General features: G+C 51.3%; 1 protein-coding gene across 1 annotated transcript in view; it reads left to right on the top strand.

The window, feature by feature from the left end:
- The window catches only part of DOCK1 (dedicator of cytokinesis 1), a 559920-nt gene extending 532951 nt beyond the window's left edge, over positions 1–26969 (top strand). The window contains exons 48-53 of the mRNA XM_070363418.1: positions 511–648; positions 9264–9409; positions 13343–13541; positions 17442–17595; positions 20258–20415; positions 25792–26969. Of these exons, the coding sequence (XP_070219519.1) occupies positions 511–648; positions 9264–9409; positions 13343–13541; positions 17442–17595; positions 20258–20415; positions 25792–25887 (891 nt within the window). The 3' untranslated portion in view covers positions 25888–26969. The remainder of the gene's footprint in view (positions 1–510; positions 649–9263; positions 9410–13342; positions 13542–17441; positions 17596–20257; positions 20416–25791) is intronic.
- The last annotated feature ends 540 nt before the right edge of the window (positions 26970–27509 follow it).

The following is a 27509-nucleotide window of genomic DNA, read 5'->3' as shown; positions in this document are numbered from 1 at the left end:
ACTTCAGTCATGTCCAATTCTTTATGACCCCGTGGGCTGTAATCTGCCAGGCTCCTCTGTCCACTGGGATTCTCCAGGCAAGAATACTGGAGTGGGTTATAGAGGCAGTATTCTTAGCAAAGGAATCTTGGCACTGTGACATGGCCCTTTGTGAGTACATCAAGTTACAGCTAAACAAGTCCAAAATGCAGTTCTTCTCAAATTCAAGTGGAAAGCACAGACCCGTCTCTTCTGGGGTTGATGGTCAAATGCAAGTCAGGCAAAGCAACGACACATCCGTGCCCTGCACGCTGCACTAGATGTGTCCGACTTAAGACACAAATGCTTTTCATTTACACATTTTGGTTTGGGAGAGTAGCATGCCTGGCTGATGAATTTAATCAGCTGGTTTGATTGGAAAACCGAAACAGATGCATTTTGCACGTGGCTCGCCACTTTCTGCCGGGTGTACATTGCTCTTTTGAGATCATTAAACAGGAGATAAGGAATGTCAACCGGTATGTTTTTCAGATTCCATTTTTGGCCGAAGGGATCAGGATCCATGGAGACAAAGTCACAGAAGCACTGAGGCCGTTTCATGAGAGAATGGAGGCCTGTTTCAGACAGTTAAAGGAGAAAGTGGAGAAGCAGTACGGTGTCCGGACCATGGTGAGCGGCTGGTGTGGCAGGGGGCGGGGGAGCACGGCTCTTCATCACGCCTGCGGGGTCCAGCCCCGGCTGATCCAGGGTATTCGAAGGAGGGACAGCATAGGCAACCTATTTATTTAAATATTTATCAAAGATATTAAGAGTAATAGAATGAGGATAGCTCAGTAGGAAAATTCAGTGGAGAAAAGAGGCTGAGTAGCTTGGTGTACGCGGGAGACCAATAAAACTTCAAGACAAGAAGTTTGCACCACTTACGTAGGCCACAGGCGCCCTTCCGCTCTCCCGAAGGAGAGGAGACACTGAGGCCTCCCCGGTCGGATCTTAGAAGCCCAGGCATAATTAGCAAGCATGGCGGGTTCCTCGCTCCAGATGGAGACTCAGCCAGAATTTGGGAGAGAGAGCGATGAGGAGACCAAGTTTTGGTGAACAAGGCCCGCACTTTATTTTCCAAAGTAGTTTTTATACCTTAAGTTGTGCATAGAGGATAATGGGGGAAGGAGTGGAGTCATGCAAGGACAGCAGTTCCTGATCCTCATCGAAGCCAGGCTTTCAAACTTATCATATGCAAAAGTTCAGGTGATTTACATCATCTTCTGGCCAGGAGGCCTGTTAACATTTTAAGAAACTTATATTTCGCTAAAGGTGATTATTCCAAAGTCAGGCACCAGCCTCCAAAAAAGCATTGGACAAAGCTGCATTCCTATAGGGCAAAGGTGAGGTGGGATCAATCAAGAAAAGACTTAACTCAAGGGTCCAAGGTTACAAACATTGAGGCTACTACTTACATTTCTATACACCCATTATATCAATCAATACACTGCCAAGGACACAGTAGGTAAGGGGTATGGAGACTTAGCAGCAAACATTGGCCCAATAAGTGAAAATCCCTTCACCAATACAGTTTCTAATCAATCTTTTAACTACTCAAAGGAATCTGTGTTTAGACAGTTGAGAACATCTCATGCCTCTCACAGTTGGGAGGCTCTGAACAATCACATGTGGCCGGAAAAACCTATTCAGGCAGGCTAGAGGATTTCCAAAGGAGTTTGTAGGTTAAACACTGTCACACCCAGGAATTATTAACTGGAGCTGTAAGCTAACTCTTTTTTCAGAGAGAGGTAGTGGGGGACAGCCCCCCGTAAAGTCAGAGGTGTAGGTGAAAGCACAAAGCAGAAAGTAGGCAGACTCTGGTTTTGGGGGTAGATGCTCGAGAATTTCCAAGGGGACTCCTGAGGCTCGATCCCGCCTTTGCGTATGCCGAGCCTCCTTCCTCATGACCTTTGTCATGGGTGGAGCTCCTCACGCTGGCTCCCGGCAGTGATAGAATTCCAGTTGAGCTATTCCAGATCCTGAAAGATGATGCTGTGGAAAGTGCTGCACTCAATATGCAATATGCACTCAATATACAATATGCCAGCTCCCGGCACACGCCGTCTGACCATGACAGGCCCACAGGGCAGAGTACCCAAGTCCTGCCTGTGGTGCCCGCTTAGGAAGTAGGGCAAGGAACCTCTGCCCCTTCCTCAGGTCCTCTGCCAGCGAATCTAGTCACCTCCTTTCAGTAACTGGAAATGTCTGGGTGAGCAAGCTTGAGTAAATGTGCTTGATCACCAAGGACCCTGCCGATGGCTGTGAATGCAATCTCCCCTAAGAGTCAGGGAGCGACAGAAAAATCTCATCAACCCAACGGGACTCAGGCTGGTTCGTGGAAACCCTACTTCCAATCACACAGCAGAAGCAGAGGGTTAAAGCGCACACAGGGTAACAGCACGCGTGATGTCCCAAAGCTGAGATGGAGCCTGTGCCCAGGCCAAGGGCAGAGTCGTTGAGGGGAGGAGCCGTTCACTGAAGTCTGAAACTTGCCTACTGGAGGAAGTGGCCATTGATCTAAGTCAAGGATAAGCTGCAGGAGGTGGGCAGGATGCTGCCCAGAGAGAGGACTCACTCAGCAAAGGCTGGTGGCAGGAATCTGAGTGGCAAGCCCGGGGCTGGTGCAGACACAGCCATGCCTTGGGCAGAATACAATTCGTAGGGCAGACTTAGAAAGATACCCAGCCTCACAGAGCCTGGACTGCTGGGAGACTCTGTTCTGGGGTAAAGGGAAGACCTGGGCTTTTACTAAGAGTTTGTGTAAGGTTTCTGAGCCAGGGCTAACATCAAGAGCATCATAAAAGAATGGCTGGTAATTTTTTTATATATTGTATGCATCTTTTTTGGTTTTGGATTGTTTTTTTTTAAATGTTGGAGAATGGCTGATTATCAATGTTATGATAGTTTCAAGTGTCTGACTCTTTGCAACCCCATGGACTGTAGCCCTCCAGGCTCCTCTGTCCATTGAACTTTTCAGGTAAGAATACTGAAGCAGGTTGCCATTTCCTTCTCCAGGGGATCTTCCCAAGCCAGGGATCGAACCCTTGTCTCTTATGCCTCCTGCACTGGCAGGCAGGTTCTTTACCAGCTGAGCCTGCGGGGAAGCCTGGTTTCAGGTGTACGACATACACATAAATGTATCCATTCTGCCCCAAACTCCGCTCCCATCCAGGCTGCCACATAACACGGAGCAGAGTTTCTATCCTTACTGATGCCAAGTACCTGGCAGTTTAAGGCCTGTGGTGGGCTTGAGACAGTCTTCACGAGCTGGGTCTTAGCATTTCTGGGGGCAGGGCCAGGCACCACACCTCAGAGTGCTCCCGTGGTGTGCAGTTCAGAGCATCACTTCCTTCCTTATGGGAATCTTGGTGCGTCCTAGCCTTGACTGTGGGCTTGGGGGATGTCTGCCCAAACAAATGGTCCCATTTCTCCACTGTTCAGAGGTGAGCATCAGTGTGGCAAAAAGAGGCAGTGAGACCTCTTCTGGTCTGGAATCCCATGCCCACTGGCATGGACGGGGTGTCTGTGAGCAGGTCTAACAGGTTATCCTGCAAAGGGAAGGCAGGCTGCAGCAGTTACCCCACCACTCAGGACCCAGAGCCCTCTACCCCCTAAAGAACCACGTATCCAGCTAGGCACGCCATTCTGGCTTCATTTTTAGCCCAGCTCCATCTGTCTGCCGTTCTCAAAAGTTTGCTGCTCTATGTTGAACTGACTTCTTTTTCCACACATCTGTCTCACTTAGCAAACGCTAATTTAGTGCTTACCATGAGCCTGGTACCTTTCTGAGTTTTTCGTTTTGCAAGTAGGAAGTGCAGCCTGAGGAAGGAGGCGCTGCGGACATTTCGAGGTGGGGAAACCTACCTCTTTTAGAGGTGGAGGAACCTGAGAAGGGCCCCTAGCCTGAGGCCTCATGCTCATAAGTGGCAAAGCTCTTCTTCTCTTGCCCTTGTGGTTGGAGACAAGTCAGGAGCAGGACTCCTCCCCAGATGGGTTGACTTGGCTGTGATTGCACCCTGCGCTCCCCCACCACCACCCCAAGCCCTGCTGGCCATGCCCAGGCCCCAGTGCCTCCAAGCCTGGGACCTAGTGCTCATCAGATGAGGTGTCTGTGGCCTTGGCTAAAGCAGAGCACGAGCTGAGAGTAACTCAGTTGCCGGGCTATGGTCTGAAGACCCAGCAGGCGGGAATCCAAGACTGTCAGCCCCACAGGAGCAGCTCCAGATGAACTGGCTTAGGAATCAGGGTGCTCTCCTGCTTGGCCACTGCAGAGGGCCCTCCATGCAAGTCAGAGTCCTCGAGCTGCGCTTCATCACTTTGGAGCTTACAACTCATTACAATCAGCGTCAAGTGGCGGGAAGAGTTTCAGAGGGCATCACAGTGCACCTCTTTCAAAGTCTGACGCCACTTTTAATTCTTTCTAAGAAATAAACACTTGTGCAAGCTCTGTGTTCTCTTTCTAAGTGAAACGCTTCCTCTTTGATCAATCATTTCCTGTATATTTCAAAATGACAGAAATCTGTCTGGCTCATCAGAACATCCTTCATATCCCTGTCTTCTGCTGTGATTCATTATTTCGGTGCAGGCTTGCTCTTGAGCACGGGGGCGGGGGTAGCGGGGCGGGTAGGAAGGCGGGGCTGTCATGTGGGCAGCGATCTGCCATCCTTAGCTGGCAGATAAGCCATTTGTACCACACCCTGAGAAGGCATCTTTTCCACCAATGTCCGACCCCTTTGTAGGGGCAGCCAGGGCATCTTGAGAATGCTGTCAGGAACAGAATTAAGTAAGGGTGCATTTCCCACCCGTGGTGCCTTGTCCCCTGGAGCTGCCTTCCTGTGTCCCCGCTTCATCCTGGGACCCCCAAAGGCAGGTTCTGCAGCCAGCCTCCCTTGAGCAAACAGGAGGCCTGATACCCTGTCATTCTCTGAAAAATGTGGTGATAAAATGCAGTCTGGAATGAGGCTTCCCCTTCTTATCTACTTTGAGAACTTTCAAGCATCTCAGAATACTTTAAAAAGCAATATACTGTCATCCGGTTTAAAAAAAAGATGGATTTAAAAATAAAAACCCCATAGAAAGGACATAAACCATTTTGTCAATTTTTCTGAGCCAGCCTAAGCCGTAGAAAGGGAAGACTTGGACGCCCTCTGACTCCTAATCCGTGAGCGGCTCCATCAGACCCCCGTCCAGTCCACTCAGCTTTAGCCTCATCCTGCCAACCCTGGGCTCTGAGGAGCTGCCACTTCCTGAAAGAAAGTACAGGAACCCCAGCTCCTCCTGCTACTTGGGGAGGGAGGTGTGAAGAGCCTGGGGCCCCCAGAGTGGAGGCCACGAGCCTCAGTCACGTTCAGCACCAGCCCTGTGCCTTTGCTGGCCCTTGGCCGTACAGGAGGCATCTGTCCATAGGCTCCTGAAAGAGTTTCGAGTTTGTCCTCCACTCCTTCCTTCTCTGGTTCATTCAAGTCTGATGAGAACAGGGAGCCTCCCATGGCCCTGCCCCTTCTCCACTGTCATCCTCTATCGCTTTCTGCATCACCTGGTTGCGGCCCTGAGCGCAGACCCACCCGTCCACCTGCCTCTGGGCCCCTCCACCCCGGTGCCCAGAAGAGCCCACGCTGTCCAGCCCCTCCAGCTCCCTGGGCTGGTCCCGCTCCACCACCATCAGCAGACAAGACACCCAGGAGCCACTGTTCATCCTTCTCGGGTCCTCGCCATGGTGTGCACAGACGGTGCTGTGGCTCACTGTCACCCCTGCCTCCAGGACTTTCCCCCTCCAGCCCTCCCTGGGGGCTTCCCAGGTGGCTCAGCAGGAAGGAGTCTGCCTGCCAGTGTGGGAGATGGAAAAGATACGGGTTTGATCCCTGGGTTGGGAAGATCCCCTGGAGGAGGAAATGACAATCCACTCCAATCTTCTTGCCTGGAAAATTCCATGGACAGAGGAGCCTGGCGGGCTATAACAGTTCATGGAGTCAAAAAGAGCCAGACATATTTGAATGACTAAGCAACAACAGCAAGAGGGCCCCCTTCACCATTTCCAGGGAGACTTGTTCCAGTGATTCTCGTACTGGGATCCATGGAACCCTGGGGTTCCTCAGAGGCCACTAAGTGGGGTGTTCATTGGGAGGGTAAGCTGATGACCCCCACCTCCAGAGAGAAGTTCCCCTTGCCGTCTTCTATATGCTGGAGTTCAACAGAATATTCCAACCAAGAGAAGAGTGGCTGATAAGGCTTGGAGGGCAGTCAGGGTGTGGGCTCTGGGCGGTGACCCTGAGGCTGCATGTCCTAGAGCACGCCATCTCTCCCCCTCCCACCTCCCCACCCACTCCCTCCTAATGCACCCCTGCACATGCACCCCCTCCTAGGGGCCAGCCTGTTGTCCCGGTGGGTTTCCAGTCCACAGCTGGCATTTGTGCAGCATTTGGAAAGGGATGTTTCTAGAAGACTGTGAAACGGGCCTGCGTCTCACCATACCCCCATGAAACCCCATCAGCATGATTAAACGCAGTGAAACCAGCCATCCCCAGGATGCTATGGGCAGTCTGCACCCGTGGTGGGCGTGGGTGGGGCCTTCCGGACCACCCTGGAGATGAGTATGGTGACCGCTTGCGTCCTGGGACAAGCAGGCGTGCTCTGTGAGGGGCTGGAGCACGTCTGTGCTTCGTGTCTGTACAGCTGGACACGAGGCTGCCGTTCGTGTAGCCGCCCTGCCTGTCACGTGTCATTACAGGTCATCCTCGCCAGCCTCCCAAGGTGACGTGACTATCCCCTGTGTGCTCAGGAGGGAGCTAGGTGTCCGAGTGGTTCTTTGTTTTATGCGAGGTCACGCAGTCCATGCCGGGGCCGACATTCCCACCTGGTGGTCTCCCCGCCCCCCCCACTCAGTGCCTGTCCTGCTGCGAGGACACAGATGTCCCCTCCCTCACAATTCCTAGCACTGGAGCTACCCAGTAAGGACTGGGAGGCCCTGATGGTTTCAGATGGAAAAGCAGAAGTCCTGGCTGCTCGATTTCTAGAGGCTCTGCTGGGTCAAGAAAGGCGTGCGAGGTGAATGGCCCAGGAGGAGGGCTCAGGGCCACCCCCAGTGGGTGCCCTGCTGACACACGACCACCAGTGGCTTCTGGCCATCCCCGGCCAGAGCCCCCTCCTGCATCCCCCTTGCTTCATCCTTCGCAGTCTTCCCGTCCATGCTCATGCATCCTGACCAAGACTCGGGGCTGCCTCTTGGGGCACATCGCCAGCCCTGTGTGGTTGGGGGCGTTCGCAGCTGCTTGGGTCTTCCCAAGAGCTGGATGAGGGCAGCCTGTGGCCATAAGCACCTCCTGGTCCACGGCCGGCTGGCTCCTGTGTGCCCACTCCCTTGACCCTGGCTGCTGTGAAGGTCATTTCATCAGAGAAGTGGATACATTGTACAACTAAGCTACAAAGAAAGACACATTGTAAAACAGGAGGGATATAGCCAGTATTTTATAATCATTAGAAATGGAATATAACCTTAAAGGCTGAGAAGAAGATACTGTAGACTTTGAGTCTCTGGAAACGTTTTTACGATTTAGGCTACTCTGGAAGTCACCATTTCCTTTTAGTTGCCTCCTAAAAGCCAGTTCATGGCAAAGGCTGTCTCCCTGGAGTTGGGCAATGGCACCTTCATCAGTGCTAAAGTTAAGGCTGACCAGACCCTTGGTACTGGCAGATTGCAGCTGGGTAGTGAGCCACTGGTCAGCAAACTACGGCCAGACATCTGTTTTGTAAATAAAGTTTTATTGGAACACAGCCGTACTTATTTATTTCTGTATTGTGTATAGCTGTTTTCATGCTTGGGACAGAGACCTTGGCCCACAGTCTGAAGTATTTGTCATTTTCCCCTTTGCAGAAAACGTTTACCAGCTCCTGCTTTAAAGTGTTCTTTTGCGACTTTGAACCTTTTACTATTTTTTACAAGCTTATTTCATTGAAGTATAGTTGATTTATAGTGCCGTGTTGAATGCTGCTGGACAGCACAGTGATTCAGTTATATGTATTTTTCATATTCTTTTCCATTAAAATTTATCACAGGGTGTTGGATACAGTTCCCTGTACCTTACAGTTTATCCATTTTGTATGTAATAGTCTGCATCTGCTAATCCCAAACTCCCCATCCCGTCCCCCGCAAACCCCCATCCCCCTTGGCACCCACAAGTCTGTTGAGCCTTTTACTATTGAAGAGATGAGGTTCAGGTCCGATGGTATTTCACGGGCAAAGCGTAGTTAAGAAACAGGCCCTCTTTTCAGTGGTGGTATATAATCTGTAACCAGCCCGGGTCCCAAGCAGTTCTTCCGTCGGAGATGGGCTGAATGAACGCCGGCTTTGGTAGCATGGGGTTGGGGTTGAGGGAGGTTGAGCCACACAGAGAGGGAATGCCCTACAGAAGTTTGATTTCCACATCCTGAGGGTTAAAAAAAAAAGTTTCTGCACCAGCTGCTGTCCCAGCTGTGCCAACATCTGGCTTGAGGGGCAGGTACACAAGCATTTTGTAGCTAATTAGGTGTTGACATGTGCTGTATTTCAGTGATGCTTATTTTGTTAATATGCAGTTGTGTGACAGACAGAGGGTGGAAAACTGTATCCAGAGACCGTTTCTCTCTGGATGCATCACTGGCCCACTTCCTGCTAAGAAGGAGGAGCTTCAGCAACTCCAGCCATGGACCCAGCTAACCTACTGTACCAGTCACTGGCAGGGAAGGAAACCCGCCTTTAATTAAGCAGTAGGAGCATCTCACTTCAGTCTAGACAAGTTCAGTCCCTGTGCCTCCATGTATTTTGGTGATCTGCTTGGTTTGTCAGCATGCAGAGATACACATTTCATCTAAACATCTTGCCAAGTCCTTAAGGCACATTCTAGATGTGTTCTGTAAATTACAATTCCTAGTCCATCAGTGCATTGTCCTGACTTTGGAGCAGGGTAAGGCATTGTGGTCTTGGTAAAGAAAACTGCATTTTAAATTTAAAAAAAAACCAACAAGAAAGTTCTTTCTGGTATATTTCACAGTATCAAATCATACTTCAAAAAATCTCCAAATAACCATGGTTTTCAGCTTCAGCTTTGGACAGGAACATCAACTGTTGATAAAAGTGTAGATTGCTTTGGTATAGACTCCAGGCTGCTAAGACCACTCGGTCTGAGGTGTCTGGCCATGCCAGGGTGGACATCTTTTGGCATGGACATCAAGCAAGTCACTCTTTTTCTCTCCCCTCTGCCCCAACCCAGCCCTCAAGTCTGGACGACAGAAGAGGCAGCCGTCCCCGGTCCATGGTCCGATCCTTCACCATGCCTTCCTCGTCCCGGCCTCTATCCGTGGCTTCTGTCTCCTCCCTCTCATCCGACAGCACCCCTTCCAGGCCTGGCTCTGATGGGTGAGTCTGGCTCAGCAGTAGGGAGGGAAGAGAAGGGCTGTGGGGGTTGTGAGGAGCTCTCCAGGGTCCTGGATTTGTGATGATAGCTGAGAGGATTTCTGAAACTCAACACTCCCTTTGAAACGGAGATCATCCAAGACCTTTACAGCCAGGGTGCCACTAAGACTTGTAGGGTCTTAGCAATTTTTGAGAACAATCTCTCGCTTTGGGCTCCACTTTGGATGAGACTTCCATCAAACTATAAAACCTCAATGAGTGTCCAGTCCTTGTCAACGTGCCCTGGAACAGTGAGGTGCGTTCCTTGCCAGTGGTGTGCTGTGCTTTCATCCCTTGCTCACTTCCAAGGCGTGACACTAGGGCAGGCCTGTCATACTCAGGCAGGCTTCCCTGAAGGCCGGCAGGGCCACTTTCCTGCTGCAAGATCTTTTTTGAGACCCAGTGTTGCTCTTGAGCACTGCTCTTAAGCCAAAGCCACTAAGAAGGGAACAGGAATGGAATAGATGAGTCAACATTTCGTTGCACTCCCACTGTGTCTTCTGCAAAGACAGCCTCGATGTTGACATTTTTGTGTGTTTAGTGAGTAGCCTACATATAAAGCTTGTTCTGATTATACAGAAAGAAAAAAGTGTCACATGCAGTTTAAACATCTGAGAACTTCTAATTGTTTTACTGTCGAGTCTGCACAGTTGTGTGTTTGTCCAAGCCCATTTGGTTTACAATCCATCATCTTATCAAACCCGTAGGCTCTTGGCCCCGGCAACCTGCAGACAGAAACTCCCAGAGCACCCCAAGAGACAGCTCCAACCCCAGTGCCCTCTGTCGCCAACAGCTAGCAGGCCCAATGGAGGAGAGAAAACTGTTCCCACTTTTTTTTTTTCTTTTTCCCCTAACAGTAATTTTTGTCAGTGTCTGCTACTTACAAGGCCAAGTCCATATGGAAATTCTTGATTTAGAGGTATTTAAATCAAGTGCGCTTGTCACTTAGAGCAAGATTGCTAAAGAAACTTAATTCAACTTCTCCCCAGGTAAATCCCCAGGCTAGTTATGAAAAGGGTTTTATATTTCCAGGAATGTAGGGGCGAGAGCAAAGAGTGAGCCAGAGGTTTTAGATGGAAGAGTCCCGTCCTGCACATGTGATTGCATGAGTGGAAACCATTGTCTCCTCCCCTGGAGCCGTATGTTTAACCTTAAACTAGAAAGCGTCTTTATTAGAGTCCAGATTTTCGTTCATTCACAGGGTTGTCACCCTTAGCTACCCAACTAACGTGGAAAAAGTGAGACTTTGGTCCCAGATGGCACTGGTGACGTGCAGAATAAAGTGCACCTGCCGGCAGTTGCCTCATCCTGTGAAACATTTCCAGCTCAGCCTCCTCTTTGGTGCTTTGTGTACTTGTCTGGATTTCACAGCACAGGTTTCACCCCGAGCTAGAAGATGTCCATTAATCCTTTATTTCCCTCTATTAATTGTCTCAAGTTCTGTAAAACCTAGAATAAAATCATGAAGGTTTTTTTTTATTATTATTGTTGTTTATAAGAGATGTAACATTTAACACCTAATGGATGTTGATTTATTGCTAATTGCATATCTAGATGTCCCGAAATGCCTTCATAATCAAAGTCAACACTGGTGTATTCCATCAGTCATCTTCAGGTTTTTATTATGAGAAAGTTTCACGGGAAACATAATAGCATAACGAGGCCCTGTGCCCATCACCTGTGAGCCAGCTTCAGCAGTGATCACCTCCCAGCCCATCTTCTTCAGTCTGTACTCCACCCTCTCCCTCCTCCATATTACACACGAAGCAAGTCTCAGGCATCGTGTGATTTCATCTGTAAACATTTCAGTGTGGCTTTCTAAATGGTAGGAACTTAGAAAAAAAAACTCCCTTTAGCACAGGTGAGAAATGAACAGTCATTCCATACCATCATCAGATATTGGTTTTAATTTCCAGCTGGGTCATAAATGGCTTTTTTTTTTTTTTTTTTTTTAGTTTGTTTGAAACTGATCCAGATAAGACTCCCACTTTGGAGTTGGCTGCCATACCTCTTTGCATACATGCTAGATCGCTTCAGTCATGTCCGACTCCTTGCGACCCTATGGACTATAGCTTACCAGGCTCCTCCATCCATGGGAGTCTCCAGGCAAGAATACTGGAGTGGGTTGCCGTGCCCCCCTCCGGGGATCTTCCCGACCCAGGGATCTAACCCGAGTCTCTCACATCTCCTGCATTGCCAGGCGGGTTCTTTACCACCAGCGCCACCTGGGCAGCCCTGCCATATCTCTTTAGTTCTCTTTTAATCAAGAGATTTCCTCCTTCCACTCTCTTCTTTTCATTTCTCTTCCTTGTAATTTATTTGTTGAAAACTCCAGGTTGCTGCTGGTGCAATCCAGATTTTTCTGACTGCATCCCCGACAGTGTTATTGACTGTATCTCTGTGTCCCTCCTATTTCCTTCAGGTGGGTGGTCCCATCTAGAGACTTGTACAGATTCAGGCTTGATTTGGAGGCCGGATGACTTCATAGGTTCTTCCATTCAGAAGGACATTGTGCCTGACTATCTCTCTTGCAGTGATGTTAGCAGCTATAGATAATCAATGCCTACATTCAATACCATTACTGTTCAAATCCCTCTGCCCATCCAGTTTTTTTCTTTTTTTTAGCAAAACTAAGGGGATGTGATTCTTTCTCTCAGCGGTCAGCATCTTCCCTGGATTTGAAATGTGCTTCTCTGAATGACCCACTCAGTGTGGATGTCTGTGGTACCTCGCTCATGTTAGGGAGCCAAGCTGCTGGAATGGTCTTTTGATTAGAGCAGTGCTTTAGTTCTCCGTTTCCTGTTCACAAGTAAATTTGAAAGAAACCACAGCTAGGATGGAAATGCGACCAGCTTTCTAAGTTGCCTTCTCTTAGGATCATTCTCCCCCCGAGGAAACCAGTTTACTCTCTGGCTGTTTCGGGAAGTCAGGCTTGGAAGGTCGCAGTGAGGACCGGGGGCTCTCATAGGCTGGCTTGGGAACCTGGCCTCTTATCCCACGTTACGGGGGAGGGAGTTTGCCCTCCCAAGGGGCTCTGGGACTGCCTGAGCAGCTCGAAGGCAAGGAGCTTCCATGAACCCTCTCAGCAGACCATTTTGCTTCTTTTTAACCATATAGGAATGAGGTGTGGACCACACTTTAAAAACACTCTAATCAGAAATCACAGTATGTGCTGTTTCTCCTATAGGACTGTATGACTCGCTTCTTTGAATAGGTCACATCTCTTTTTAAATACCATTTTCTTTTCATTCTGTGAATGGGTCGTCCAGTCCCCAGTGCTCAGAGGCAGTGGACCCTCACCAGTAGGTGGCAGAGCTGGGACCCAAATCCTCCTTCTCAAGCTCAGTTCTTGGCTGAAAATCTCAGGGCAACTCCACATCTTTGGGAGCTAGAGTTGACTTCTTTCTCACTGAGCCATCAAAGGCTTTCGAGTGGAAGCTCCCTGTGTACCAATGCAGACATTTCTTTGCATCAGCATCTGCCTGTTTCTCCTGTTCACATTCATAAGTATGGCAGTGTGAATCTCTAAAAAGTGAGAACTTCCTTTTGGAAATAGATCTCAAATACCTTCCTCCGGCCATAAAGCAACAATAATCTCCGAATATCGTCATCCCGTAGTCCAATCAGGCTTTTGTCCTGTCCATGTTGTGTCTTTCCCCCAGTTTGTTTCTATCGCGATGCAAGACCGTCACCATGGCAATCGGTAATAAGTATCTTAGGTAGCCCTTGAGCTTCCTTTCAAAATTATTTCTTTCCTTATAAAGTTGGGCGGTCCCCAGACAGCACCTGATTCATTGTGAGTGACTTTACATGGATCCGCAGGGCAAAAAGTAACAGTTTCTCCTAGAAAGACATCATTGATTGAAAAAAAAAAAAAACCAACAACGTTTTCTTTAGGTTCGCTCTGGAACCCCTCCTGCCGAAGAAAATGCACTCCCGGTCCCAGGACAAGCTGGACAAGGATGACCCTGACAAAGAGAAGAAGGACAAGAAGAAGGAAAAAAGGAACAGCAAGCATCAAGAGATATTCGATAAAGAATTTAAACCCACCGACATTCCCCTGCAGCAATCTGAGGCTGTGATCCTTTCAGAAACGGTAATTTCACAGGGAGCTCTCCCTCGCTCATCGGTAGCTGCCGCAGGGGGCCTGTCTTTGCTCCACATTTTGCCGAGGGGGCTGTCCATCAGATTTCACTGAATGGGCTGTGAACAGTCATTTGAGAATCCAGGGTCTCTTGCATCCCTGCCCTTGTGTAACAGATGCTCCAGGACATCAGAGGCTCAGAGCAGGCCCGCGTCTCTCTGGAGGATGCTGGTCTTTCCCTCCATCCCCCCATCCTCCAGGGCCAGGTGCGGGGGAGGGGGGCAGCCATCAGCGGGACCCACAGGGTTCCGGGCTCCGCAGCAAAGTGGGGCTCACTCATTAGACACCCAGATGTCTCAGGAGATGAGCAGGGTGCTTGTGTTGTCAGGAAACAGTAATTCCAGGCCAGCGAATGCCGTTCCCCCACCCCCTCCTGACCAGAAATTGTAAGCCGGTGTTCGGCGGGAGTGTTATAATCCGCTCAGCTAGAGTCCCAGAGCCCCTTCCCACAGGTTCTGCCAGCCATACGCGGTTCTGTGTTATCCTCCTCGCCTCATCTGTTCCATGCTTAAATCCCTTGGCCATCTTTCACAAGGATTTGGGGGGACTTAACTCATGCTGGTCAGTTGACATTAAAAACGGATCCCAGGGACTCTCGTTCATTCCAGAGACCAGGGTGTGTGGCAACAGGGAAAGCCAAGTGCACGCTGTCCTCCCGGCCTGGGCTGGGGCGGGGGTGGGAGGGATGCCAGCTGACGCTCCCAGCAGTGTGTCACAAACTGAGGGCAGCTTCTGGGCTGAACTTTATTCAGAACGTGCTATTTGTAGACTGGAGACAAAGCAAAGAGGAGGCTCTCTCAGGCCATCAGCTTCAGAGGTTAAGTTGGGCCTGGAGCTACCACCTCCTTGCAGTGGAAGGCCGTTTGCATCTACAGTGCCCAAGAATGTGCCTGCCCTGGGCGGAAGCCCCCGACCCCTGACCCGCCCTGGCAGTTGCTTATCAAAGGGCTCAGGTGGGGCCACCGTTTAATAAGACACACTTCACTGCTTGCTTGTATCTTCAACACCGGAAGGCATGTTTCATCCAGACCCTTTGTCATGGAGACCAGCAGTCACGTGCTGCTTGGGTGTCTAGAGGAGAAAGGAGACCCCAGACCACACACGGTCTTCCTGAAGGCGAATGCTCTTGTGAGGCCTTTGGACAGAGCTCTGACTGTGTCTGGGCTGCAGTGTTTCATGGGAGAAGCAGGCGGCCCAGGGTGCAGGGCTCAGGAAGGGACTGGCCGCTGGCTGGCACTCAGATGTGACCTCACGTGGTGCTATCCAGAGGTTTCTCATGACGCCCCTTCCCCCCCCCCACCACTGTGGGCTCCGTCTACTCTTCTGGAAAGCCGAGTGGCCAGAGACACTGCTGGGGCTGACCAGCACCCCCTTCCTTCTCCCGAGTGTCCAGACACCCTACCCGGATGGGCAAACTAACAGCAACATTTTTTGAACATTTGCTAAGTGCAGACCTTGAGCAAGTGTGTCAGACATTTTTCTTTGAGCTCTACTTTAAGATGGTGAAGCGGAAGGCCTCAGAGAATTTGAGCCAAGTGGCAGAGTTGATCCAAATCAAGTTCTGTGACAAGAAGACAAAGGATGTGCCAGCTTCAGCCATCGTCACAGTATAAGTTCTGTCCCTCCCCGCTGTGGTCCCGCTCTCCTGCAGAGACAGGCTGAGTTCAGCCCAAAGCACCACTCCCACCCCCCGAACTCCAGCGGGCCCGAGTGCTCTCCAAAAACGCAGCAGAACCCACCGAGGTCAGGGCACAGAACCTTGACCCCTGCTGTCAGCCTCTGAGGAGTCTCAGAATAGCCACAGCTGCAGTGCTAGGGGCCAGGCATTCTGGCTTCTTGCCGGAGGCAGGCTGGCTGTTCTTGGTCTAGCAAGGTCCCAGTCTGTCCTCTGGGTGACAGGTGCTGGCAAGGTCTCTGGGTCCAGCTGGGCACCTGGAGTTTCCCGTTCAAGCCTTCATGTGCCCGTGACCAGCCGGGTGCTGCAGGACAGAGTGGGTTGGCAGGGGGTAGGGGTCTCAGGGAGCGAAGATGACTGAGTGGCAGCAGCAGCCCCATCCCCAGGGTGGTGCCCTGGGCCCCTGGGGTTGCTGCACTCTGGGCACCCACCTGCCCCCTCTCCACACTTCTGCAGAGGTTTTTCTCTACTTCCTCTTTGGGGCTGAGTTCAGCTTCCTACCTGAATTCGCATCATCAGCAATGTCATGACCTCTAGTTGAGCCTCTCAGGACCTGGAGGGGGGAGGGGCCCTCCACGTGCCATTTGCATCTCACCAGTAAACCATCCCCTGCCCCTTGAACTGTCAGGATGTCCCCTGATGGGAAGGGAAGGGTGGGAAGAGCACCCTGGATCCATCTTCAGTCCCCACACACATGCACCCAAGGGGAGCCCTAAGCCCAGCCAGGCTGTCCCAGGCCTTCCACAGCAGGTGGGCTGTTTCTGCAGATGGGTGGTGACACCTGGACTCCGGGATCTGCTTTGTTGGCATAGGGCCGTTCCAGAAGCCAGCCTGTTGGCCAGTGTCCCCTCAACCACACTGCTTACAAAAGGATTTAAGCCTTCCAGCCTCCCCCTGCCTTTGCAGACCACCCAGTGGAACACGCTGCCGCCCACCCACTCTGCAGCTGGCCCTCACCAGCAGGCCCATCCGCACGCCCTGCCCCGGGAGCCAAGCCTGAAGCCCTGCCCATCCTGGGGCCTAAATCTTGATTCTTCTTTCTCAGCTGGGTTAATAACTGTCCTCGTTACTCCTACCTGAGAGTATTTTGGACTGCTCATGTTCCCCCAGACCTGACAATCTGAGACCAAATTGTAAGATGTAGAGAAATAAAAATTCCCAATGTTACAGACATGGGAAAAGGCTTAGCTGCTTTAAGTCAGGTGCATCTGAAAGTCAGAGATGGGGAAGACAAATGCAATGAGAAGTAGAAAGAATTCCTATTCAGTCGTAGCATAGCCTGAGAGAAGAAAGAGAAGGTGAATGAAGGAATCCTTCAGCAAGTTTCTAGACTTTAACACACCTGCCAAGAAAGGCCAAGAAATTAGTCCCCTGGGGCGTTCTGGTCACTGCACAGGTCATTGAGTCCACTCCCAACCCGGTGGGGCTCTCCCCAACACCAAGTGCCCTCATCACATTCCTGTTCAGGAGACACGGATGTGTCATCCCCCCCGACTGTGTAAGGAGACTGGGGTGAGGCCTGGGTTAGTTTGCCGGGACCGCAAGAACGGCATCCCACAGGCTGGGTGGCTTCAGCAGAGGCTGATGGTCTCACAGTCTGGAGGCTGGACGTCCAAGGCCAAGGTGCCAGCAGGGCTGTCTTCCTCTGAGGCTGTGGTGGGGAGTCTGCTCCAGCCCCTCGCCCAGCATTCCCCTCTCCCTGCATCTCTGCCTTCATCTTCACATGGCACCGTCCCGTGCGCTTGTGTCTGGGTCCGAATCTCCCCACTTTATAAGGACACCAGTCACACTAGATCAGGATCTGCTGTAACAGTGACACCCGACCTTGACCGTCGGCAAGACCATGTTTCCAGATGTGGTCATCTGCACCGGCGCTGCAGGTCAGGATTTCCACAGAGGAATTGTTGAAGTGACATTAAGTCAGCCCAGTGTGTGCTCAGGGCTCAGCGGCTCAGTCATACCCGACTCTTCCTGACCCCATGGACTGTAGCCCACCAGGCTCCTCTGTCCATGAAATTCTCCGGCCAAGAATATTGGAGAGGGTTGCCATGCCTTTCACCCGGGGATCTTCCAGACCCAGCGATCAAACCCGCATCTCCTGCATTGGCAGGTGGCTCTGTCCCACTGAGCCACCTAGGACAGACCCTAACCACACTCTCTCTGTCCCTCCCACGTAGATCAGCCCTCTGCGGCCCCAGAGACCGAAGAGCCAGGTGATCAACGCCATGGGGGGCGAGCGGCGCTTCTCGGTGTCCCCGTCCTCCCCATCCTCCCAGTCCACGCCGCCCCCGGTCATGCCAAGGGCCAAGCTCAGCTTCAGCCTGCAGTCCAGTAAGTGAGACGTCGTCCCGTGTGAATTCCTGACGTTGTGCTGTGACCTCCCCCCTCCGTTGAAGGCTGTCACTTTAGACTGGCTTCTTTTCAGTCCAGCAGCCGGAGAGAGTGTTGGTGAGCCCCTGACTTTGGGGAGTGTCCCCCGGGACTGGAGCGGGTCAGGCCACAGCTGAGTCCCGGGTTCCTGTGCTCCCTGGGTGGACAGTGCAGGACCCGGCCAGCGCTCCGGACCTCCTGTGTGCTGGGGGTGACTTGAGAGCACGTGGGGCATCCCCCATTTCGTGTCATGAGATGATGCAGCCCACACGGTGGGGAAGGGACCTTTTTGTGTGCAGGAGGAATGGGAAGGAAGGAGCCCTTCCAGGCCGTGCTGAGGGGCTAAGGGTAGAACTTACCTTCCAGTTCTGCCCGATTTCTAGGGCTGCTCAGCATAATTCCTACAGACTTGGTGGCCCCAAATATCAAAAAGTTATTCTCTCGTAGTCTGGAGGCCAGGAGTCTGAAATCAAGGTGTCTCCAGCCCTGCTTCCATCTAGTACAGGGTCCCCAGCCTCCAGGGTCTAACGCCTGATGACCTGAGGTGGAGCCGATGTAGTAATGATAGAAATAAAGTGCACAGTAGATGCAACGCCCTTGAATCATCCCCAGACCATCCCCGGCCCCACCCCTGCGTCCATGGAAAAGAGTTGTCTTCCACAAAAAGGTTGGGGACTGGTGTTCTGGTGGACTCCCACAGCCCTCGGAGTTCCTTGGCTTGTATACTCATTCTTCCAGTCCCCTCACCCCTCTCTTCCCAGGCTCTGTGTTTTCTCCTCTTCTTATGGGAAACTGCAGATGGGGTTCAGGGTTCCCCATAAATCCAGGATGATCTCATCTCCAGATTCTTCTGCAAAGACCCTCTTTTCAAAGAAAGTCTAAGGTTCTGAGTGTGTGCTCAGTCGTGTCCAACTCTTTGCAACCCCATGAATGGCAGCCCACCGGGCTCCTCTGTCCGTGGGATTTTCTGGGCAAGAATACTGGTGTGGGTAGCTGTTTCCTTCTCCAGGGGGTCTTCCTGACCTGGAATTAAACCTGCCGTCCCCCGTGTCTCCTGCATTGCAGGCGGGTTCTTTACTGCCGACCCACCTGGGAAGCCCTCTGAGGTTCCGAGTGGATGCGAATCGTGGAGGGATGCCACTGCTACCCTAGTTTTCACCCCTGAAGTCAGGCCAGCCAGAGAGGTGACGTCCTGGCAGGAAGGAGGTGGTAGGAACTGAGGATGCAGCAGACAAGAGAGCCAGGAGGACCCACTGTCCTCCCCGTGGCTGGAGACGGGGCGGGGAGCCCGGCCCCGGGCAGTGGTTTGTGCCGGCCGCCAACAGTCGTCCTCAGCTCCTGCTTTCTTCTTGCTGCAAGGGGAGCAGCAGCCATTCCCAAGACTGTCTCTGGTCGGGAGTCAGGGCTACCCCGGGGATGAGCCTCAGGGACCCAGGCCTTGCTGGGCGTCAGAAGGGAGACAGTCTCCAGGGGGGTGTCCTGGCTTCACTTCATACATCCTTACGCTGTAACCCGAGATCTTCACAAATATTTTATTGATTTTGTTAATAAGTAGTTAATAAATAGGCACGTTGCCGCTGCAGTGGAGGACGCTCTGCTGGTCCCTTGAAATTAAACACACAGTCACCATCACCCCCAGTAAGCCCGCCCCTAGACAGTCACCCCGGAGACCTGGACACACAGGCTCAAACAGACAGTGCGACTTCTACCCTTAAAAATGATTAAAGTGGCAAATTTTAAATAAAGGCCAGAGTAAAAGCAACCAGCCAGCCAGTCAGGAGAGCGACCATTCCATCAGAGGCCACCTTCTCACGCCTCGATTCAACCGCAAGGCCTCCTTATCAGTTGACACCCCTCGTCCTAGGGAGCACGCTAATGACTCCTAATGACTCTCCATCTGCTGCATCATCGGGTAGGACACCCAACAACAAAAATGCCCATTTCTGTCTTTAACGTAAAAGGCAGATGATTTCTCAGAGTCTCAACAAAAGCTGAGAAAGTAGATTGTCCCAACGACCACTCCCCCTTGAAAACGACTGCTTTTCAGTTTACTTAAAAAACCAGCACTGCTTCCCTTTGGCTTGTTTAAAGCCGCAGTCGCAGCGGCCGCTGCCGCTCATGCCTGCCTTTCGCAGGGTCGCGGCTTTTCCTGTTGTGAGGGTTTTGACAGGCAGGTGGGCTGGTGTGAGCTGTGTCGTTGGACTCAGCTGAGTGCAGCTCCCTGTAGGAGGCTGGGGCAGCGACCTCGCGGATTCGGAACGCTCCAGGCGGATATGGTCCTTGTGACCCACGAGTTGTATAGATGCCCCCAGGCGTGGCAGTCGAGGAGGGACCAGAGGGGTCCCAGGTAGACGTGGCTGTTTTTCCAGTGGTCTGATCCACCCTTTAAGCTCGGGGTTCAGCATCCTGTGATTCTCCTTCTGGAACATTCCCTTGCAGGGGACACAGCCCCAGCCTTCTCTGCCCCCTCCCGATCTCTTCGCTGCCCATTGACGGGCATTTCTGGGGGATAAAGGGTTCCCGCTGCCCTGCCACTCCCGAGAGGGCACGAAGCAGCCGTGTAGGGACGCTCATCACTCCCGGCGGGGCTGGGGGTGTGGTTCTCATTCTCGCTCTCTTCCAGGTTTGGAGCTGAACGGCATGACCGTGGCCGGGCTGGATGTGGCTGAGGTTCCGCCCCCTCTGCCTCTCAAAGGCACCAGCGCAGACTACGGGACCGTGAGCGAGAACCTGGACTTGACGGGCTCACCAACGCCCCCACCCCCTCCTCCTCATCAGAGGGTAAGTCAGGGCTCAGGAACGTGGATCCATCCTCTCTTTCCCTCCACAAGACAGGAGTTCCTCCTCCTTTCCTTCCTGATGTTGGCGTGTTTACTTTAGACAAGCCAAGGCTTGATTTCCAGGAAAGCTGTGGCAGTGGTTAGAACGCGGATGTATGTGGCCCGGGGTTCCTGTGTCATCACCATGGGAACGTACATTCCCAGGGGGACCGTGCAGAGCAGGGAGAATTCCAGCTGGTGGGTCCAGGGGCCACTCTCGTGACCTTGGAGGTCATTGCCCTTGAGGTGCAGTTCTTATGAAAGTTTGGTTTTGAAAAGTAGCTTTTTGTATGAAGACATTTGTCATTTGAAGAAGCTGGCTGACCCCACACGCGGGGCACACGTCGTGCTCCTGGACACTGCCCTTGCCCTGAAGAAGCCCTGGTCCCAGCCTGATTCCAGGCAGCCTCGCTCTCCCACTGGCCGTGTGTGGGTGAGGATGGGTGCGCGCCACACAAAGAAACTGTAGCCGAGCACGAGATTTGGCTCCAGCTGGAGCACAACCCAGCTCCTCGAGGCTGCCCGTTCCTAGCCCCGCCTCTAGCCCTGGGACCTATCCCCACCCGCGTAGATTCGGGGTGCTGGCTGTCACCAGCATGATCAGCCAACTAGGGCCCTCCTACGCATCAGTCCTGAGGCTGGTCCCCCCATGGAAGTTGTCATTCATCTGGTCTGATGTGTGCTCACTGCTCAGGCCTCTGGGCCTGCCTACTGATGCAAATATCAGCTAAAACCCCGAAAAAGCCACTTTAACCCGCTGGCAGCTCTAGAAACACTCTTCTGAGGTCCCCCACCTTCTCTCCTGCTTCTCAAGGCTGTGGTCACTCGGGCAGCTCTGTTGTTGGCTGGCCTGGCCACATGCAGAGGTCAGCGTGTGCCTCTGAAATGACCCCACGGTGCCGGGAGATCTGCGTCCAGGTTCTTCCATCCCCCGGCCACGCTGCTCACAGCCCAGTGAAATGGAAGCCTTGCGGGCTGAAGAGGGAAGCAGCCTCCCTGACTCAGGCAATCAATCGGTCAGTCTCCATAAAGTAAGTTGCACAGCAGCCGAGCTCCTGGAGACATCGGAGACACGAGCTGGCTCTGTGGCCAAGATCCTTTGCATAACAGCAAGGTGTGGGTTTTCTTTCCCCTTCTAAAACAATATAAATCCTATATCCTTCTTTTTTTTTTTAATGGAAACTTTCTCACCAAGTTTCTTGCAAGTTTATTCTCTCTTCTTGTGAGAGGAGTGAAAAAGACAGGGGATTTATTAACACCGTATTTATTTGACGGGGCTTCCCAGGTGGCTCAGTGGTAAAGAACCTGCCTGCCAGTGCAGGAGACACAAAGGCTCAGGTTCAGTCCCTGGGTTGGGAAGGTCTCCTGGAGAAGGAAAGGGCAACCCACCACAGTATTCTTGCCTGGGAAATCCCATGGACAGAGGAGCCTGGCGGGCTACAGTCCGTGGGGTCACAAAGAGTCGGACACGACTGAGCAACTGAGATCACCACAACACCGTATTTATTTGATTATTGCTTTTGTGGAAGAAAACCAAATAAGCAGTGGGGCTTCGTCTTCAGGGCTGAAGGAATGGATTGTACTTCCAAGGGACTTGCGAATCAGCTCTCTGTCCCTCGAGATTCCACAATGGGGGGCCAGCCCTGGAGAAGGGGCCAGGCAGCTGGAATGGTTGGTAGCAACTGAGGAAGCGTAAGCCTGACCCTTCCCACAGGTTTTAACCACAGGTTAGAATAAAAGGAGACCCAGGGAGCCGAGTGGGCACGTTGATTGGTTGGGGTGTTGTTTTCCTAACAGCGGAGTTAACTGATTCCCTCACCTTTCATACCTGTATTTTACTGGAAAAGCAAGACAAGAATGTCCTCCGGGTCTCCCGACACTGAAAACTCTGAACTTGAAAATGAGAGCAAATCCATTTTTGTTACAGGTCAATTCAGGGGAGACATTTGATGATCTCAGTTTCTGCATTGTATTGTTTTTGTTTAGTTGCTAAGTCATGTCCAACCCTTTTGCAACCCCATGGACTGTAGCCCTCCAGTCTCCTCTCTGTCCATGGGATTTCCCAGGCAAGAATACCAGCGTGGGTAGCCATTGGCTTCTCCAGGGAACCTTCTCCACCCAGGGATCAAACCCGTGTCTTCTGCATTGGCAGGTGGGTTCTTTACTGCTGAGCCACCTGGAAGCCACCGCAACTGTTAGTGGAAGGGCAAACACACACCAGCTCTGGCTCCATGTGTAAAGGCATTGTGAATGCCACGATATTAATCACCCGAGTCTCCTTGCTCTTGGTCTGCTCTCTGACTCACCTGCAGCATGAGTGCGCCTTCAGGACACAGGCCTGTGGGCCAGGGTGTCATCACTGGGTGTCCGCGGGCGCCTCCCCGGCAGGCCCTGAGATCTGCTGTAGGACTACGATCGTTCGCCTGCTCTGGGGGCTGGTCCACAGCCTCCTGTCATCACCCTCAGGCTTGGAGTCAGCTGTCTAGCTGTTGCCACTTTAAATCGTCCTTTCTTTAAAAATGGCTCACACTTACCGTCTACTTCCACACATAAACAAGCAACCGTCTCATCAGACCTGGAAATCAGCGTTTCTTTTGACCATTCTTTTTCTCTTTTTGTCATCGTTTTTTAAAAATATTCATTTATTTATTTGGTTCTTAGTTGCAGCACACAGGATCTTTAGTTGTGGCGTGTGAACTCTTAGTTGCAGGATGTGGGGTCTAGTTGCTAGACCATGGATAGAACCCAGGCCCCTTGCATGGAGAGCGAGGAGTCTTAGCCACTGGGCCACCAGGGAAGTCCCTCTTTTGACCATTCTTACCATGTCTGGGTTGGAAAGATTCCCCTGGAGAAGGAGATGGCAACCCACTCCAGTGTTCTTGCCTGGGAAATCCCCTGGACAGAGGAGCCTGGTGGCCTACAGTCCATGGGGTCGTAAAGAGTCAGACAGGACTTAATGACTGAGCACTACAAATCTATTCTTTTACCTCTCTTGTTACAAAGTCTAAAAATCATTATATCAGTTCTGTTTTACACCTTGACTCTCTTCTCTCTGTTAAGCCCTGGGTCACTTTAGTATTTATTTGCCTGTGAATTAGGAGGAACTTGGGTGATGAGTTAGACGCTGCTTTGCCACCGTCCTGCCTTTGAAACTTCTTTTCTCACGTTGAGCTGAACATGTGCCTGCCCTGAGAGGCTGTTAACAGCGCACTCTCACCCGCAGAGGACAGTGCTCTGCGAGCCCCTCTGCTTTGTTCTGCCTGTGACTCGTGCCTGCTTATCCTGGTCTGTGTATTTCTTCGTCTGCTCGCTCATTCATGCATTCATCTGTTCACTCACTCATTCATTTACCTAGGTGGTCAACACGTGACCTCTCGTGCACATCACATGCCCACCAAGAGCAGGGCACGAGCTGCCCTTGGTCACTCACGCTCTGGCAGGTCCATTCAGTGTCTCCTGTCACCATTACAGTTGTAAATTCATTCTTGAGATTGAAAAGCAAACTATGGGCTATATCCAGCCAGCCACCTGTTTCTGTAAAAAAAACTTAAAAAAATTTTTTATTGGAGTATAGTTACTTTATAATGTTGTGTTCAGTTCAGTCGCTCAGTCGTGTCCGACTCTTTGTGACCCCGTGAACCGCAGCACACCAGGCCTCCCTGTCCATCACCAACTCCCAAGGTTTACCCAAACCCATGTCCATTGAGTCAGTGATGCCATCCAACCATCTCCTCCTCTGTCATCCCCTTCTCCTCCTGCCCTCAATCTTTCCCAGCATCAGGGTCTTTTCAAATGAGTCAGCTCTTTGCATGAGGTGGCCAAAGTACTGGAGTTTCAGCTTCAACATCAGTCCTTCCAATGAACACCCAGGACTGATCTCCTTTGGGATGGACTGGTTGGATCTCCTTGCAGTCCAAGGGACTCTCATGTTGTGTTAGTTTATATTATATAGCAAAGTGAATCAGCTATACAGACACATATATCCCCTCTTTGTTGGATTTCCCTCCCATTCAGGTCATCACAGAGCTCCCTGTGCTCTTCATTAGGTTCTCGTTGTTGTTCAGTCACTCAGTTGTGTCTGATTCTTCGTAACCCCGTGGACTGCACCACAGCAGACTTTCCTGTCCTTCTCATTAGTTATCTATTTTATATGCAGGAATGTCTGTGTGTCACTCCCAATCTTCCAATCCATCCCACCCCCTCTGCCCCTCTTGGGGTCCATACATTGTTTCTCTACGTCTGTGTCTCTGGTTCTGCTTTGCAAATGTTTATCTGTAGCATTGGAAGACAGCTGCAGCCATTTCTTGATAAACTGTGCTTCCTCCATGAAGAGTTTAAACATCCCCTCAACCTTGCTCATCCCCGTTATTTACCAATGCAGAAGAGACTGTGGGAGAGAGACTGTTTTGTCAACAGGTCAGGGGGATGGTGGCCGCAGGGGCCAGTGTAGCCCGGCTGACCCTCTCTCGTGTGGCTTTTCCATTCCCGAGAGCACGGCAGGCCTCTGGCCCAGCTCCAGAGAGCACCTCCGAGGACTTGTTTGTCCCTGAGCATCTTCAAGGGACGTAAGGAAGGGCCTGTGGGTCCTCTTCCCAGGGGGGCTCAGCTGTGACGTGGCCAGGCTGCCTGGGTGGCCCTGGGTCCTGCGTTGTCCCCCTTCCCTTGTTCTTGACCATTTCAACTGCCCAATTCTGAAACCAGTCCATTTCCAGGCGCCCCTCGATCAAGAGCACATGGATTTAGAACCACCCTAGGTGGCTCAGTGGTAAAGAATCCACCTGCACTTCGGGGCCTGGGTTCTGTCCATGGTCTTAGCAACTAGGTCCCACATCCTGCCACTAAGAGTTCACACGCCACAACTGAAGACCTGGCAGGAGATGCTAGAGACACGGATTTGATCCCTGGATGGGGAAGACGCCCTGGAGAAGGAAATGGCAACCCACTCCAGTATTCTTGCCTGGGAAATCCCATGGACAGTGGAGCCTGGCGGGCTATAGTCCACAGGGTTGCAAAGAGTCGGACACAACAGAACATGCAAGCATGCACGATTAAGACCGCCACCCAAAGAGCAGTGGCTACACTTCTCAGAGGCTGTTCAGATGTCTGATGTGTGTGCTTTGTGAAAAGTGGTTCATCAGAAACCCTGGAAAGGCCTGTGGCCACCAGCAGCCCAGTCCTGAGAGTGGTGACCTGCCAGCCCCGCGTTGCAGGGAGAGGATGTTCCCACCCAGGGCTGCTTCCCTTGCCCATCCCCCTACCAGGTCAGAACCTCCCAGAGACCACGTCTCTCCTGCCAGAGCGTCAGCAGTGAGCCATCCCCTCATTTTCTGTCTTCCAGCATCTGCCTCCTCCTCTGCCCAGCAAGACCCCGCCGCCGCCCCCTCCCAAGACGACGCGCAAGCAGACCTCCGTGGACTCGGGGATCGTGCAGTGAAGCCGCGGCATCCCCCGAAGGGCGAGCCGGCATTATTCCCCTCCCTCACATCTCCTCCCACGTCTGGCGTTTACCTCATGGGGCCTGTGATGTCTGACCTTTAGTGCAATTGCTTTTCCCTAACAGGATTTCGTCTCCAGCCACAGGGTGAGCGGGCTTTAGCATCAGGGAGTAAGGAGGCGGGTACGGGCCTGGGACACGCGGCTGTGTTTATCAGCGTCTGAGTGTGTCCATCTTGGAAGAGCCTAAGTCTTGCCCAAAAGCCCTTCCTGTTTGTGCCAGATGACACATTAGCAAAGAGCCCAGTTGACCTGAGCAGAGCACAGGAAGGAGAGTTTAGAACTGTGTACTAACAGTGGACAAGTCCTCAGCTCCCCACTAGACCCCAGGTGACTCTCCCAGGATGTCTCACGGAATGCTCCTGCCTTCACCTGGTGGTGTGCTTTCTGTGGGTTGAGGGCTCCTTCAGTCTCCTTCAGACAACTATGGTCAGCCCTTTCCGGGAAGTTCCTGATTTCCCTTGGTATAATTTAAAATAGGATATTTCTCTGCTACTGAACAGTTACTAATTTATGGAGTGGAGACACCATTAAAAATACTGGATCAAGTGGAAAGAGTAAGTATGAGTGTAGGAAGATCCATTTTCTCTCTTTTTAAAAAAAGGATATGTAGACCACAGGCGATGGTTTTAATTGGGTGAATTCTTCTTGGGCTCATTCTGTACAGAAGTTTGTATATATGAGGGTCTTTAGAACTTGTTTTAATTTTTGTGGTCCTTCTGTTTATTGTCCTAGGCACCCACAAATGATTCTCAATATGTGTTCTTAACTTGTAACTGAGGGAAGTGTAAAAAAGAAACACAAATTAAATTTTCTTGTTTTTTTTTTCCCCCTCCACAAAGCACAAGCCCTAAAAATGTTCCTGGACAATGATTTAAAAAAAAAAAAAAAAAACTAACTTTGTATAACCTAATATTTTATTCTATCATCTATATTTTTTTATTGACTATAATCATGATATTCTTCTAGTAGGCCCAAGAGTTAATCATTGACAACAAAAAATAAACTGTTGTTTAAAAAGTCTCAGTGTCTGACATACTATGTTATTATCCCCTGATGTAGAATATAAAAGCCACTGCTTATATTCTGCTCCTGACGTAAAAAAAGAAAATGCACATCGTGAGAGTTGGAGTTGCAAGTTAAGTTTTATTTGGGGCAAAGTGAGAACTATAGCCAGGGAGACAGCACTTCAGATAGCACTTCAGAGACTGCTCCACAGAGACCGCAGCGGGAGGTCAATGGAGTACGTGCAGTCAAGCACGTATTTTTTGCAGGAGGCTTCTGTTAGTCACGAGGAGCAGTGATCCCCATGAAGGATTTTAGTGCTTTTCTAGAAATGAGGAGATATAAGAATTGGGCTCATAAAATCGGCTCCCGAAAAACTATCTGAAGACCTGTTCTGCCAGTTTGTTCCAGAGCAAAGAGTGCCTCATTTCTGCTCTCCACCCTGAACTATTTTCCGGAAGTGTCGAAGGTCAGCAGTTGCAGCAGCATCTACCTGACTTAATCCTTGTAGAGGGAGATGGCGAGTGCCAATCTGTAGCTGACACTGCCTTCTTAAAG

This window comes from Bos mutus, chromosome 26 (genome assembly GCF_027580195.1).
Source record: "Bos mutus isolate GX-2022 chromosome 26, NWIPB_WYAK_1.1, whole genome shotgun sequence".
Taxonomy (NCBI): domain Eukaryota; kingdom Metazoa; phylum Chordata; class Mammalia; order Artiodactyla; family Bovidae; genus Bos; species Bos mutus.
This window is presented reverse-complemented; position numbering and strand designations above follow the sequence as displayed.